General features: G+C 42.3%; 1 protein-coding gene across 1 annotated transcript in view; it reads left to right on the plus strand.

Annotated features, from left to right (window-relative positions):
* Nucleotides 1-10259: 10259 nt before the first annotated feature.
* The window catches only part of SYNJ2 (synaptojanin 2), a 68048-nt gene continuing 61273 nt past the window's right edge, over nucleotides 10260-17034 (plus strand). The window contains exon 1 of the mRNA XM_068397462.1: nucleotides 10260-10380. Within this exon, the coding sequence (XP_068253563.1) occupies nucleotides 10260-10380 (121 nt within the window). The remainder of the gene's footprint in view (nucleotides 10381-17034) is intronic.

A 17034-nucleotide genomic window follows, 5' to 3' on the forward strand; every position in this document is an offset into this window, starting at 1 on the left:
AAGGGCAAGGGTAATGGCAGTGTGTGGAACAGAGAATAAAGTTGGTGACAAGGGCAGCAAGGAAGGCAATCCAAAGAGCTGATGAAGTAGAGGTAATGAAAACAGATGGCAGACATTGCACGAGGTGAACGATAGTGGACTGGGTGCCTGACAGAAGTAGGGCTGTTACTTTTGGCTTGTGGCTCAAACAGAGGGCAACACATGAACAGTGATGTCACACTCCAGTCACCCCTGCCCCCTCCAAAGTCTGTTTTACATGGCACTGTAATTCTCACCCCAGGAGCTGACTTCCCCCCAAATCCACAGCTTTGCTGAGCTTTTTCAGCCACACCCCCATGCAGCCGTTCCACCCCACCCCGTGCTTCACCAAACTGCTGAGATGATTTTTGCCTGCCCATGTGCTGTGCTCGCCCCTGCCCACGCACACCAGCCTGCCCACGTCACTGGTGCTGCTGGGGTATCTGTTATGGTGGCTGGTACCAAAAGCGAGAAAATGTCCTGAGAATAGAGTGCAGACTACAGGGAAAGGTGGTTTCTCACACCTTTCCACCCTGATAATTTTTGAGGGCTTCCCCCATGCATTTGGAGAAAAAAAAAGGATAGTAGCCTGCAAATGAGTTTAGCTCTAATTCCTGCAACTTTCAGTCAGCAGGACCAGTGAGCCCTAGACTAGCCTGCTCACCTATGTGGACTAATCATTTTTGCTACGCGTGCCGTGACCGACCCCCAGGCTAGCAGGGATTGCATGAGGGCTACAGACACTGTGAAATCTAAACTACCTGCACCCTGGGGTGGGAATGTATCCTTCTTAATCTACCTCAAACTTCCCATACTGGTTTATATGTTAATAGTGGAGACGGCATGAGTTAGAAGTACAGGCAATTCTTTTTGTAAAAGCGATGCAAAGTCTTGTTTTAGTGAAGCAGAACGGCACACCTAAAGAAACAAGTCAAATTGTCAAAAAACAAATACTAACTAGCAAGCAGAATGAAAGCCTACCTATGTTTACTTATACATACACATAGTCCATGGGTTTAATTGGTGCATTAGGAATATGTAACATACCAAAATGGTTGTTCAAATAACTTCAAACCATGGTATTTCCTCAGTCCTTCTCTTTTCTGGTCTGTTCCCCTCATTCACACACACTGTGCTATTTCATCAGCTACCCCTTCACAGCAGCTGACAGAGGTAACACCTTGTTCTACAGTCCTCCTTTCCTTTAAAGGAAAACATATGTTACTCACTCCGAGTTCGCCATAAATTATGGGTCTGTGAAATAGCTGGACTCCTTATCCAGTTTGCTTTGTTTTACTGTTTTAGTTTTTCTTTACCCTTCTCCAGTTCATGGCTGGTGGTGCACTGAGGAACTCCATTAACTATTCTCATTTGAACTACTTCATATTCACTGTCTTTTCAAACTATTTGGTCTAAGTCATCTTGTCATAAAGCTGCTGAGAAGGAGAGGAACACCTGAGATTTATCACCTAATAATGCCATTTTTACAAGATTTTTCAAAATTTACAAAAAAAACACATTAAAAAAAACCCAAACCCTCAGTTTCCAGGTAAATGAGTATGTTCTCCTTCCTTCATGTGAATGTGTTATTACACTGCCTCTTGTTCCCCTTGCTCTTTGGTCTGGAACCCCTCCTAAATCTGAAAATTAATGGACAGGGCTTTCTAAAGCATGAGGAGACATAATACCACAAAGCATCTGTTTATAAAATGAAATGAGAGAAACAGGCCTAACTTCAATTTAAAAGTACCACATATGTTGTACTAGAAAAAACTAAAATGGAAATAAAGTTGACAAGTGATGATAGAAGAGGAAGTCTATGCATGCAAGACAGTTTGGGTTGCTTTGAGAGGGTGACTGAATACATGGGTTTTTTCTGTGTGGGTTACTATCTGGCATACAACCAGTGGTCCATTATCAAAGGCACCAGCTAGAAAATCTTAAGAAAGATGCAGCAAATAAATCCTAACCTTACAACTAGGGAATGTTTCCCATGGAACTTATATATGAGAACTGGGGTTCTGGATTATATTTAAGATTTGGGAGAAATTAGCCTACTCATCACAGAGATATAAGGCTCCTTTTCTCAGTAGTTGTAGGGTGGTGGTACTGACTGATAGATAGCTGTTGTGTTCCACCAGAGTACTGGCACAGGTCACTGTTGCTACACGCTGTGTTAAAGCAGTTTTAAAGACTTACGAGATCTATCTGAAGAAAAGTATGAAAAAGTAAAATGCTGATAATATATTCATTTACAAAGATGAAATAAGAGTCAAAGAATAACAATAGACTTTTGCCCCTTGTGTTCTCCAAAGTTAGTTACATTTTTCTTTTGGAAAGCAGTGATTTCATGTGCTTTTGTTACAAATTCATGTTTCTCAAGGTAAGCAGTTAGCTTCTAAAAATCTATAATTGTCATAATTTGATTGTATTAAAGTGGTGCACTCCAAATAGAACACTATATTTTTTTACCCCTCTTTTTGTTCAAATACTTGAGTAAATCTGAAACTTTTTACATGGACAGGTTGCATCCAACATTGACTTCTGTTCACAAAAAATCTTTACTTTTGCTTTAGCTTTGTGTTATGTATGCAAGAAAAAACAGAACTGGAATGTGAGACTACTTTAAAATATCAGCCTCCATTGCTTTTATCTATGCATTTCTGTGAATACAGAACATGTGCTCATCTAACTAACAAAATCCTATTAGAAAATGCTACAACTGTAAATAGCTGGCCCTGAAAATAAACCCAGTTAATGCGCTCTATTATCCTTGTGAGTGTTCAAACAACTCCCACTAATGCTTACACGCTGAAACTCCATAGAAGATATTTGCCCTTGAATGCCTGATCACACTGAGGGCAGACTCTAGTTCAATAAGCTTTAAATAAATTAACATTAATTAGAGTTACGTATTGAGCATGGAAACTCTGTTCTCCTTGCACTCTCTTCCCACCCCTCATTTTTAAATGCCTCATTATAGGTCTCATCTGCTCCATATGCTCCTTTTTTTCTCATGTGTAGTCTGTATTACCCAATAGGACCAAGTAACTAAAGATTCTTGTGTTAACAGAATTCATTTACAAGTTAATTATAGTAAGAGAGATCAGAAGCTAACATTTCCCTCAAGAAATAAAGTGTACTGCACCATGAAAATTATCCATGTATATATGAAGTCCTGCTGTGACTTGCATTTTCTCCTCAACTTTTCCAATTTTTGTGTGACTTGGTTAGTCTAAAAAATACAAGGTTGGTTTTTATTTGTTTTAATTATTTAGCTTTCAAGTTAATCTTCTGTAGCATAATCAGCTTTCTGTTGTGTTCTTGCATTTTCCACCCTTGTATTCATCTGTCTGGCTAGCTATAACATCTCAACAGACAATGAAACTCACAGACTCTGAACAACCAGGAAAACTCTATTCTTCCTTCTTACAAATACAGAGCATCAACAGAACAGTTCAATTCTTATTTAAGAATTAAGTTAGGAATGACTTTGCTGCTCCAGACAGTCTCTTCCAGTACCCTGTCTGTGAAAATGGTAACCACTATATACTAGCGAAATGCCACAAGAGGCAAACTGGGATCCTCTTTCTGGAGTTTTCTTCATAGCTGACTCATGGACAAAAAGGAAGGCCTCTTTCACCTCATGAAAACAATATCCCTTTATATGGAGTAATCATGAAACTCTGCTTTCACTGTTGATGTTCAACAGAGGTGTGCACAATTTGTGAGAAGATAAGGTGTATGTTCACTGAGAAAAACTGCCAACTTACATGCTGCGTCTCTGTCTGTGTAATTATTAAGCAGTTCACTTTAAATTTGAACTATTTTATTAAGCACTTTGGTTTTCCTATCAGGAGTTCCAGAAAATAAGGCAAGAAGCAGTGGAAAACTCTGTGGCTTCCTAGTCCTTTGAACAAGAGAGAGGAATACCTACAACTAATCATAAGCATGTCAGTCTGGAAGAAAGAATAAAAATTTTAGCTGGCTGTCTGGTCACCATTACTGCCTAAATAAACACTGTCTGACTAATGCTGCTCATCTGCACATAGTTTTGGGATGAAGAAAGTTAAGCTTTAAAACAGCTGCTGTTACTGAAAATAGTCTCTTAATAAGAAAAATCTAGTATCTGTGAATGCAGTCAGTCTGCCTCTCTAGATAGTTCTCTTTCATTTAGCATGCACACAGTTAAAATATAAATGGAAGAGGAGGTGAGAATTTCCACTGACCTCCCAACAACATTTCAAACACAATTTTTCATTAGCAGCATTTATAAAACAGTTAGCACTCCACCAGAGCATTTCTCAGCCTCTTCTGGTACTCTTCTCACCCAGGGAGGTGGTGAGTCACCATCCCTGGAGGTGTTTAAGAAAAGACTAGATGTGGCACTTAGTGCATTGGTCTAGTTGACACAATGGTGTTTTAGGTCAAAGGTTGGACTCAATGATCCCAGAGGTCTCTTCCAACCTAGTTGATTCTGTGATTCTGTGTTCAGAGCTTGAATTCACAGCCCCATCTTCTGCTAATCTGGAGCTACAGCCTACAGCCAGATAGGCCCTGGTTCAGTCTGAACCTAAAGCCAGTTGGCTTCCAGTCCAGCTACCTTTAGAAGATGAACCTGCACTGCTCATTCACTTGAGGAGTCTCACCCAACCAAGGAGCTGTGAGATTTACGCTGTTGATATAAAGTTAGGCATATGTTTTAGTGTCCTGCTGAACTGGAAGCTCAGGTCAGCTTTATTCACCCACCTCTCTCCCTTCCAAATAATTGGTTAAAGGGTCATACTGATACAGAAATATTAGTATTAAAAGTTTCTTTTTCCCGCTCTAAGGATCACAGACCCCAGGGGCAAGGAGTTAAGGGGAGCTTTTCAAGAAAGGTTGTGAACATGAGTGGGAAGTTGAAAATATTGTCACTGGCTGAAGTACTGAAGATGTCTCTGCATCACTCACACTCATGGTGAGGTCAAATGTTCTTTGTCAAGCTCTAAACACACAAATAAGCATACTAATTTATCTCTTGTGCTTCTCACACTCTTCAAGTTATTTTTAAGGAAATGCTGTTGACTTTGAGAAACAGTGACCTAGCTCAAAGTATATCAGACTGTCTTTGTAACAAAGTACCAGATGTCTTTTGCACACAAAGTTCTTTACACAGTCAAGACAAGCATAACCAACTAGAATAGAAAGCTCTTCTCTCAATTTCACTGGGAGTGTAAAAGGTGACATTAAAAACCCACAGCTACTTTCAGAGCAACAGTTTGAGCACTTTAGCCTACAAATGTTGCAAATGCTTCTCTGTGGCAAATTCAACTTTAAATAAAAGTTATTCTAGTATTAACTAGAAAATGTGAAAACAATAAAAGGTTTTGCATATTAGCAGCAGTCACTAGTTGTTTTGAATGTCATGTGCAGGAAAAGCTATGCTGAGGTATTTCCCCTATTCTTTACTTACTGAAGTCAAAAGTTTCTCATAAAAGGCAAAAAAACAAAAACTTTTCAATGACCTTCTGGGCACACACATTTCCTGAGGAATTTGTGACCACTGAGGCTGTGTGCAAGTGGCCAGAAATCTCCAGGAAATGCCGTCACAAGTAATCTTTTATATTTAGTCTCAGAGCTTTAAAAAAAATACCATTGCTTCCAGTAGCATAATATGGGGACACACAGATATTTTTTGTTTGTTTCTACTGTGTACCACCAAAGCTTTTTGTACAAGAGTCCCAGATTGCAAAGATCACTCAATAGCATGTAAAGACAGACAAGTAAAACTACAGGGACATTCACCCATTCTATGCCCCAAAGTCTAGGATATACGGTTCACGCAGCTCTTCCAGACACCTAGCAGACAGCTAAGCCTAATACATCCTGCTCTCACCAGTTCTGCTAAACTCTGTTTTGCAACACCCTTGTTGTTCCTCTTCTGATGGGTCTCCAGACAAACATACAATGCCACCTGCTAAGATCAGCATGCAGGACTCTGTTTTCAGTAAGGCACATATTCAGACCCTGTAAACATCCATTACTATAGAGACCTGGGAGCAGGAGTCATTATAATGCATAGCATGCTTCAGAGCTAAACAAGGGGCTGGGGAGGGGAAGGGATTGGAAATGGGAACCAAACTGAATAATGACTTGAAAGAAGACAGAAGTGTTCAGAAATTACACTGAGGTAATTTCTGCAGCTGAGATAACAGCTGAATTTCTAATGACAGCAAAAGAACTGTGCTTAAAAGTCTGTGTAAACACAGTGTGGACATTATCTCCAACACAATTTGTGCCACAGGTGAGTTAACAGAAACAAAACTTTATCTAGTAGCTGAAGGCTGTATCCTCCTACCATGGAGGCTGGCCCTCTAACATATCAGTGCTGCAATTTTGTTTGAACTGCATTTCACATAGTTCTGCAGTCAGCAAACACGAGATCTTAAGGATTCCTCCCCTTCTCATAGAGAGGGAGAAGGATCTCCCTCCTTCTGCTCTAAAGACAAGAGCTGGAAAAGGAGTTGGAAGGAGAAAAGGAAAGCAAAGGAGCACTACTGCTGACAAGAGATATTCCACTTCCCAAAATACTGCCATTATTCTGTGCATGCAGAATGGTAGAGAGAGCCCAGCAACCTGTTGCTTCTCTCAGCTGAAAGCAGGAGAGGCAGCAGATCACCTCCCACTATTTAGCTGTGGGAACATTCAGAAAGCAATGCAAAATACCTGCAACTGCTCAGAGGTAGAAAGAGTGATAAAGAACCAAAGATGGGAGTATGAAGAGGGGCAAAGAAACAAATATGATGAAACTATCAAGGGAGAAGATTAAAGGAAAGGAAAAATCCACTGAGAAAGGAGGATGAAATGAAAAAATGCTGAGGAGTTAATGAGGGTGTATGGCCTGGGTGAAAACAGATGCGGTGAAAGAGGGAATGAGTTCACTTGAGGGACTCCTCAAACGAGTACAGTTTCCATGATACTCACATACAAATGATCCAGAGCAAGATAGCTCAACTCCAAACGTCAGCTAAAAGACGATCTGTCAATCTCAACATTTCCCTTTTAAAAATGGACTTTCATGCCTTGAAGCATAGTCAGTTTGGTTAGATGGAAAGATCTTGAGTGCCATAAAATAAGGCAAGGGAAACCTTTATATACCCCCCTAATATAGCAAGCAAAGTTCCTATCTGAGGCTTCACTTTGGAAGTCATTCTGTGTGAAGGAAGTTTGTAAATTGTATGGCTTTTATTCACCACTCCACCATTTTCTGATAGTTGCTTTCTCAGTCTTTTGTTTCTAAGGTAACTGACCTGTGACACAAAGTCTAATTAACTGACTTACTGCTTTTTCACTAATCAAGAGGTCACACCTTTAAAAATGCATCTTTCCATGCTGTGGATGTTTTGCAACCGGAACCCTCTGAAAAGATCTGTTTGTAACATTAAAAAGGACTCACTCACAGAGAGAGACGCCTATGGAAGCAGTGCTTTGTCATACACACTGCTAAAGGTTTCCAGTTTTCCACCCTCATCTGAGTTTTCCTATCACATCTTCATCTCCTCGTATTGATTTGAGGTGCTGAAAAAAATATTATCCCACGTGCACCAGTCAGTCCTTTCTCTAGTATTTTGCCCAACAAATCTGACAGTAAGTTTTTTATTAACAATCCTAAATTGTGTGTTCTTGAACTTTGCAGTGAAAAGCACTAATGGCAAAAATTACTAATGAGTTACAAGCATGGGCAATAGAGAGTGACATACCAGTGTCCTGCAAGTGACAGTTTACTCTCATGATGGAGTTCAGAGAGGACTATGAAGAATCATTCCTCAAAGGCAAAGACACACACCCAAAAAGAGTGGGTTTTTTGTGTTGTTGTTGTTATGTATTTTTAAATACATAAGTGCATGATCCAGGGCAACTTTTTAAAATCATATGTGATACAACTGTCTTAGGCAGCTCTGATTGTTTAAGTGATACTTTCAGTATTTCATCTCAAATAAGCACTTTTCTCTAAGGAAAGAGGTCACGGTGAAAGATGTCAAAGATATAAACGGATTCTTGGTCTGCCATTCCCATAGGAACGGGAAAGAAGAATGGTAAGAAAGGCATCCCTTTTCTGTTTAAAATTGAGAATGGTTAATTCGCACTCTTTCTTACATCCTCTAAAACCCCCAAACTTTGAGCTGTGTGCTCTCTCACTTTTTTCAACCTGGTCACTTAATTTCTACAGTTTCTGGGTCATTTCTTTTACATTACCCAGCACTCTTTATCTCACCCTACATACTATATCAAAGATTAGGACCACGGGAAAAAAAAAAGCCCTGTGCAAACACCAACCCCACTTTCCCTACCAGATCCTTTCAAAATGCTATCTGTTTTAAGAAGGCACCACAAACACACCTAAAATTAATCTCCTTTTCAAATTGCTACTAGTTATAAAATAAATAAAACTGAGGCGTGTGACAGGAAAACAGTAGCTGCTTTTCAGTTTGTTTCCATCAAGTTCAGTGGGGGCAGGGACTGTTATATTCCACCTGGGCAGAGCAGAGCCGTGACTCATGTCCTCAGCATTAATGTGAGACAGTAATAACAGGTGGTAGTGTGGATATTTTGAATTTTGCAGTTTAGGTATATACGTAAAGTATAATTCTGCAATAACAACAAATTAGAGTTGTGCTTGATGTAGCTGTGTATAGAATCATAGAACGGTTTGGGTTGGAAGGGACCTTAAAGATCATCTAGTTCGAACCTCCCTGCCACAGGCAGGGACACCTTTCCACTAGACCAGGTTGCTCAAAGACTCGTCCAACCTGGCCTTAAACACTGCCAGGGAGGGGACAGCCACAGGACTATACTTTCTGCTGCTTATAGAAAATTTTCTCTCATCTGAACACGTTTGTGTACCTGTGCCTGCATCCTCAATCACAGAATCACAGAAGAAGAGACCTCTGGGATCATCGAGTCCAACCATTGCCCTGACACCACCATCTCAACTAGACCATGGCACTAAGTGCCATGTCCAGCCTTTTCATTATAGTCAGTCCATTCCCTATGGCTGAACTCTGGAAAAAACTACCGCTTCACCCTGTACAGTCTCAACAGGGAATTGTGAGGGGAATCCTGCAATATCAGAGTGAAAAAAAAACCCCAAACAGCCCGCACTTTCATATGAAGGGACACTGCTTTTTAAGTAATAGTCAACCTGAAACGTGCATTATGCCTTTATCGGAAGCGCTTTACAGGCAGCAGGCGGGACCGCGCTTTCTAGGCACGGCCGAGACACCCCGTGAAGCCCGAGGGAAGCCGCCCCCACAAGGGGCTGCGCTGCCCGGCTGTGTCAGCGGGAACCACCGCCCCGCCGGCCGGCAACGGCCGCCCCGAGAGCCAGGCCGGGGCGGCGCAGGGCGGGCCGGGCCGCCGCTGCCCACAGGAAGCGGGAGGGAGTGCAGCCGCCTCTCCCAGGGCAAAGCCGGGCAGCAGCCTCCGCCTGCCGCGCGGGAGGAGAAGGCAATTTCGGCGCCTCAGGGCATTCCACTTATCGCCGGCCCTCCTCGCCTCACGCAGCGCGGCCGCTCGAAGGGCCGCTGGGCGCTGCCAGGGGCTAGACGGCGAGCTGCACCTCAGCCGCCGCGGCCCGGACGCGCCGCCGAGGGGGGCGGAGCGGTGCCGCCGGGCCGGGCCGGTCGCGGCTGCCGTTCCTCCCCGCTCCCCGCGGGTAGGGTGAGTGGTGGCGCCCCGGCGGTGGCTTGTACCTGTCCCGGAGGAGGAGGAGCCGGAGCCGCAGCCGGGAAGAGCGGGACAAAGTTAACTGGAAAGTTCACAGGGGACCGTGAGTGGGAAGAGAAAAGGCGGAGAGGGGAAGGTCGCTCCCGCCCCGCGTCGCTGGCCGCCGCCGGGGACTCCCCGAGGAGGAGGCAGCAGCCGTGCCGCGGGGCCGCAGGGGACGAGGAGAAACGGCAGCCGCGAACTCTCCGCTCCCTTCACCGCTGGGCGCCCTCTCAGAGGCACTTGGAGGTCTGCTGAGGTGACCGGCTCCCGGGAAGGTGACACGGCCGTCCTCCTTGCCCGCCTCCCTGGGCATCCTCGCCGCTGGGGAGAAGCGAGCTGCCAGGACCGGGGACCCCACGCTCGGACGAGCTCCTGTGGGGGCGCGGGGCTGCTGGCGGCCCCCCGGAGGCTCCTTCGCAACCGGCGCCGGGGGTCGCATCGCCCCTTCGCCCGCACCCTCCGCTCTTTCCTCCCTGCGACCGGCGGCTCCCATGGCTCTGAGCAAAGGGCTGCGGCTGCTCTGGAAGCAGGAGCCGGGGCCGAGCGCCCTGCTGGAGGCGCGCACCCGCCAGGACTGCCTGTTGCTGGAGGCCGGCACCGTGGCGGCGCTCAGTAAGTGCCCCGCGGCGGGCCGGGCCGGGCCGGGCGGCTTCCCGCGCGGTGCGTGTGAGGGAGGCCGTGGCGTGGGGAGGTGGCGTGTCTGTGGGTACGCGCCTGGTGCCTCTGTGGTGCCTGCGAAGGGGTGCCGGGGTGCGGTGGCAGCGGCCGGTGCCCAGGAGGTTTGGGGCATTGTACCTTGTGGCCTGAAGAGAGGCAGGGGGGAGTGCAGACCTGGGCCCAGCAGGGCACTGACCTTAGGGAGCTCGCTCCCCTCACTTTAAACCCCGGCCTCCAGCATGGCCGTGCAGGCCTGCCCACTTGCTGCCGTTTTGGGGTGACCCTTGGTGCCCTTCCACGCATGGAGGGTTGGCCTGCATCTCCTCCCTGTGCGACCCCAGGCCTGATCCATGTCTGACCGGCTCTTTCTCTGCTCTGGATGCCTTTAGCCTCCTCACCAGCAGCCAGGGTGGAAGAAGCAGGAGAGGCCACCTGCCTGCCAGGTGGCTGTGGGGTCTCGGCACAGGGCACCTTTACTGTGTAAGACATGTACTCTACAGCCTTGTATGAGCCCTACTGACTGCAGAGGAGGGTCCAGCTAAAGGGATGGGGCCTACTGCCTCTTGAAGAAATTTCTATTCAGCTACATTGGGTGCTAACCACTAGTGTAGACATCCAGTTCACATCAGAGATTGTTGTGGATGACTGGCTTGGGATTCATGTCCCATAAAGAAAACCTGGCTTCTTGCTGTGATGCTGTACCCGCCCTTGTGGTTTGCACTGTATATGGTTACCTGAGTGTCTGGCTCCTACTGGAGGAGCTTGAGTCTCACCTGGGGCAGTGGAAGTGGTAAACGTGCTCAGGGTTGTCTGTCTTGTGTTTGATACTTGCCACCCATGAGTTAATGCAATGTCAATGTTGAGGCAGACACAGAAAAATGAGGTGACGGAGAATGTAAGGTGCAAAAAGTAATGCAGGGGAACACGTTGTGCTTGTGCTGTGTTCTTAAATTGTTATGCATGTAATACTTACCTGTTCCTGCAATCATGCCACTGTTTGCAGAGTTGTAGGAGTCCATATTCAAGCAGCTCAAAGGAGAAGGGGAAGACTTAAACTGTGAACTCTTTGTAGTAAGAACTGTATGTATGTTGTGGTTTGTACAATGTTAGTCGTGATGTCAGTTCAGGATCTGGGCCCACTGAGCTGAATCTTCCATGATGTATGGTGGCAAGACATCCAGACTAAAATGCCTAATTTTCAGTTATCAGGGATTTTATGAATGAAGAAAGCCAAGAAGGTCTTCAGGTGGCAGCTGATTTTCAAAAGAATAGTTGTGATAGTGGAAAAATTTTCATATGTCATGATAAAGATCTGTTACTACCACACTGTGAGTGTTTTTTTTTTTAATTTTATTGGAATTTTATATTGTGTGATAACTTTGGGGTTCAGTTTCTTGTTAAATTCATTTGTAATAGTGGACATTAATGTGTTACATTCTACCTTTTTTTGTCAGTTTTCAATGAACTGACAAAGTGAAAAGTCTGGTAGTACTGAGCAGCGTTTTACTCACTTTCCCTGATTCAAAAACCTATTGCATTAAAGCTCTTCATTGATATCAGTGGGTTTTGGTCTGTATTTCGTTATTCTGATACAAATCTAAAGCAGCTCCACTGCCTAAAGCCAATATTCATGAATAAAATTGAGACCAGCATTCATCTAGTGACCCCAACCCATTTGTATGACCAGTAGTTGGAAAGATTATTTGCAGTCTCACTAATTAAGGGAATAATCAATTTGCAATAGATCTTTCTCCCCCAATATTGCTATCCCCCATTTGAATTGCTGTGGCTAAAAACGATTAGAGAATTTATGTAGTCTCTTTTAAAATGTGTGTTAGAAGAATTTTGAAGTAGTGATCTGTATAGTGGCTAGTGTAAAAGCCTATTTGCCACACCTTTTGAAAGTCCAATGTCACCTCTTGAGATAGCTGTAATCATGCATGTGTTGGCATCCAGCCCACTCCATGTTAATAACTTTGTAATTTTATTTCAGTCGGTTTCTCTTTTCCTGCCTGGGTTGGTTCCTATTTTGTAAGAAAAGCTAGTTTATCCAGTTGAGCCTGTTTAGTTCATGTCTTCTGTTCATGCAGCAAAGGACAAGAAAAGGGGGAAAACCAGCAGTAGGTATTGTGAATTTACAAGAATTGTGAATAGGAATCTCTGCAGCCAGGGTGGTAACAGCAACAACATTAATTCTGTTTTGTTCAACTGGCCTTTAGGTTGTTACTAACCATAGAACACTTCAGTGGAAGGTTAATGCTTTGTATTATGTGTGGTTTCAGATATAATAGCCCTAGGATTGTGTTAATTTTGGCTTCTCTGTCTAATTTTCCACTTGTAAAATGAAGTTTTTAAAAAATTGCATGCCTGTGGTGAGGAGTTATGCAACTGTGCCTTATGCAAACTTCCACACTAAATGAAAGCGGATAGGTATACCTGGAGCACTTAAATTGTACAACAGTTTATGCGGTTTTGCAATAGCAGCCTCGTGACAATAGAACTGTAGAGAGGAATAATCATGGATGGACAACAAAGGCCCGAGAGCAAATTTTGGTCACTGTTCATTATTCTTTTTCCATAATTACCAAGTATTTCTTTACCCTTGAGCAAGCATGGCATCTGCATTTTTTTGAAAGCTCAATTGTTTCTATAATATTTTTGTACTAGAAGGAACGTGAATGTTGAATTTAACCTAGTTCAAATGGCAGAAGGGAGTGAGAATCATCCTAGAAGAAGTAGCGTTCCACAAAAGAAATCTAAAAAACCATGCACTTGTATAAACGCATTGTCTATATAGGACATAAACCTCTGGCAAACTGATAATTAAAAGAAACCCTTTAAAATATGTAAACCAAAATTTTGATACTGTCTTGTGAATGGGTCACTTTATACTTTTTCCTCTCTCAGTAGGTTATAAAGATCATTATGACAATTTTAGTTGTAAATTGGTTATATTTCAGAATTTCCTTATTGCATATAGAGATTAAATACTTCTAACTTGAAAAATATTTGCACATTTGATATCAGTAGTAGGAAAGTATTATGGAGATCTCTAATTGTCTGAGATGTCAGCAATTCATAAAATGAGCACACTCGGACTCGGGCTATAACGGAAACCTAACCTAAGAAACTTTTGGAAGAATCAAGGAATCAAAAATCACAGCAGGCAACCTAGCTACATAACCTGAAACCCCATAACTTAATCTGTATAGCGTTGTAATATAAACAGAACAATTTTCTGTTCTAGCATAAATTAAATAGTGTTTTTGAAGATGGGAGTTGTTCTTCCTCTTCTCATGATGTCCGTATAGGGTGGAGGGTAAAACTCACTGTTTTAAATTTAACAACACATTTTGCAAGAGGATTTTTTTGCCACTGGCAACCCTGGAGCTTCAGTCATCTCCAGAAGGATAGGTGACAGCCTGAAACAATTTTTCCAGGAATTCTCTGAACTAGAACATCAATAATTAGATTCTGTGGAATAAACTTAGAGTCATGAAGGATGAAGAAAAATTGTCATTGATTTAGATGGGTTTTGCTTATACAAGAGGGAGTACAGATACAAATGCTGTTCCTACTTTTAACACATTACAATTTTAACACTTTATAGATGAAGCGAACTGCGCAAGGCAGTTCTGAACTGCTGTCAAGATAGTTGCTGAACTAAATTAAGGCTATAGTGCTGAAAATGTAGTTACTTAACTTTATTATAGCAGGTAATCTCAGTGACGTGATGTCAACGGGAGTGCTCTGCTACTGAAATTCAGCATGAAAATATGTTTTTGCAAAGGCAGAGCCAAAGGGTGCACAGAATTTTTTTTTTTGTAAGCACTTTATTCTGCAATTGCTTTTATTAAAGGATATTACAACACCTCTTACAGTGCATCCTAAATGACCATGGTCTTTTGAAAATACTGGAATTCAAAGCTGGTACAGTGCATGTTTTTGGAAATATGGCTGAAGTTTTTCCTCCAGACTTTTACCCACAGATCTGGGAAGTAAGCCTTTATTAGAGACAAACTTATGTAGAGTTAAGGGGTGTGTACACTCTGCAGAGCAGCTGTGTGCCTCCCCTGCGGCTTCAGTTGCAGGTATGTGTGTGGTTCTGTGATGCAGGTGGGTGAAATCAGGGTATAGCCTTGTAGGGGGAGGGATGCAAAACCAGGAAGTGGCAATTATTTACCTACGTATCTTTTTTTTTTGTACAGAATGCAGTTTCTGTGCTGGATGTACATTCAGTGTTTACAATTAGCTTTAGTTGTGTATTTAGGTGGATAAATATGCCACTGAGGGGAATATGGAAATCAAATAGCAATATTTGTGTAAGCATATTGTGAATGTATTTCTGAGCACTATACACTACCCAAAACAATGAGCCCTATAGCATGACGCATTTTTACTCTTATGCCAGGATATTTATATAGCGAATTCTTACTATTCTAGCTATATTCCTAAAACTTCTTGTTTAAATTTAAAAAAAAAAATCAAATAATCCAATTAAAAATTTTTATGAAGTTTTTTGTAGTTTAGTGGTGTTCAAACTTTTTCCATTTGTGGATCCCTACAAAACTTTTAGTGGACACATAGCAGAAGCCTTGCTTTCCTTGGTTATGCTGGCAATGGGCACTCGCAAACTATGGTTTCTCAGGCTGAAATTCACTGCTATAGGTTATAGGAACAAGTGTGTGTTACAGTTCCTTCGCTGCTGTTGAAATGCAAATCGGGTACACAGAAGAGGGAAGATGCATTGGTATAAATGTAGGGTGTAGATTACAAGACTTGTTTGCTGTTCTAGGAAACTGGTAGTGGTTGTGAGGTGTGAATGGTGATTTATGTCTATAGTGACTACAAGTTTCTATGTTAATATATGTAATATGTAACAGTAACCACACAAAGATAATGATCAAGCTCCAGTGAAATGACTTAGGGACTTCCCTTTTATCTTTATGTTCTTGTCTGCCTGCAGTCCACAGGACTGGCCAGTAGAAACCTGGTGCTTTTATGAGTCCATTCTTCTTCGTGTGTGAATGAGTATATTCGTATATACACATGCAAGTATGAAAATATAATCCCTCACTAGAAGCAGCAAATTGTCAATCTAACATAGAAAGCCAGTGAACTGATCTTTCCAAAATGCCACTTTGCTGATTTCTTTGTTGTGTTTTCAGCTAGAAATACAGCTTTATAGAAAACTGGTAAATGCATTGCTTAATGTTTTGAAGAGTCAGATTCTCTTTAACTGTAACTCTGACCACAGACATCTTCCCAACTCTATTATTTGACCTATATGGTATTTCAGAATACAGTCTGACTTGCATAATGCCTGTGTAGCTCAGATTGAATGTGAGCAGGAATATTTTAGTGATGAAAGATAATGAAAATAAATGAAAATACAACAAAGTGCTTTGGGTCTGTCTGAGGATGACAGAAAACAGAATTTGGAGGCAAGTTAATTATCTAAACTCATATAATACCAGACGTTGGACATATTTCTATGTAAGATGCTGACGGTAGTTATTTTTTTTCCTCATGTGTTTTTGTGGGGTTTTTTTTTTGTGCATGAAATTTCTGTTTCATTATAGATTTGCTCTTTCTGGGAAAAATTCACACCTCTTTCCCAAAAATGCTAAATGACACAAATAAAGGAAACAAGCTGCTGAGATTCCATCACATCAAACCTATGTTTCTAGAAGCACTTAGAAATGCTTCAGCATATATATGTATAGTGGTACCTACAGCTAAGCAGGTGTCTGTTTCCAGAATCAGGCTTAAGAATCAGAGGGGAGAGCCAGAATCTGTAATCTGTTCCCAGACTCTTTTCTTCAAGAGCTCTCTCTTCAGTTTTATCTTTAAGTTGTAGGTATTGTGGTGTCTGTCCTTAATGTTGGACTTGGAACTACAGTACCTTTCTGCCTTCTTACCCCAGTCGCTGACCTTTTTTGGGCACCATATGTTTGAGAGCCATGCTGGTTCCTGCTGAAGTCTAGGGGATCAGCCCTAAGGAAGGGTTGAATAAAGGGAACTGTGTACGTCTGGCTAGTTCCTGCTAGCCATTAAATTGAATTTGCAGCTTTTACAAGCAGGAAGTCACACTTGGATAGGCCGTGTGGTATATGTAGTTGTATGTCTTTCCACGGTGTTTTTCTTTGGCACTGAAATATTTTACGCATGGAAAAACATCACTTTTAGTTGAGTTTATTGTGGCTTAGTTTTGTTGAATTATTGTGTGCCACTTGTTTTGCAAGGATTAACATTTTGAGCTAACATGCCAACCTTATATATAATTTATATTAGGAGCTTTTACATAATTGATATCAAGAGAAGTGCTTGAGGAACGCAGACAGTATGCGGGTCTGTAAAGCTGTTATAAACACAACACAGTTGTAATTATTGCAGAAGTGGGGATACTCAATTATACGCTTAGTGGAAGGAAAGATTACTAAAAAAATATTAATGGAAAGCTTTAGTGGAGTTTGATCGTTGCTATGTGTACTGTTTTGTTACCTGTAGTTAATATTAGGTAGTAAACAAATGCACTATGTATTTGCAAATCAACTTATCCTCCAAGTAGAAAACTTTCTCGTGAGTTTCATCGACTTCTGTAGCAGT

This window comes from Nyctibius grandis, chromosome 1 (assembly GCF_013368605.1).
Source record: "Nyctibius grandis isolate bNycGra1 chromosome 1, bNycGra1.pri, whole genome shotgun sequence".
In the NCBI taxonomy this organism is placed as follows: Eukaryota; Metazoa; Chordata; class Aves; order Nyctibiiformes; family Nyctibiidae; genus Nyctibius; species Nyctibius grandis.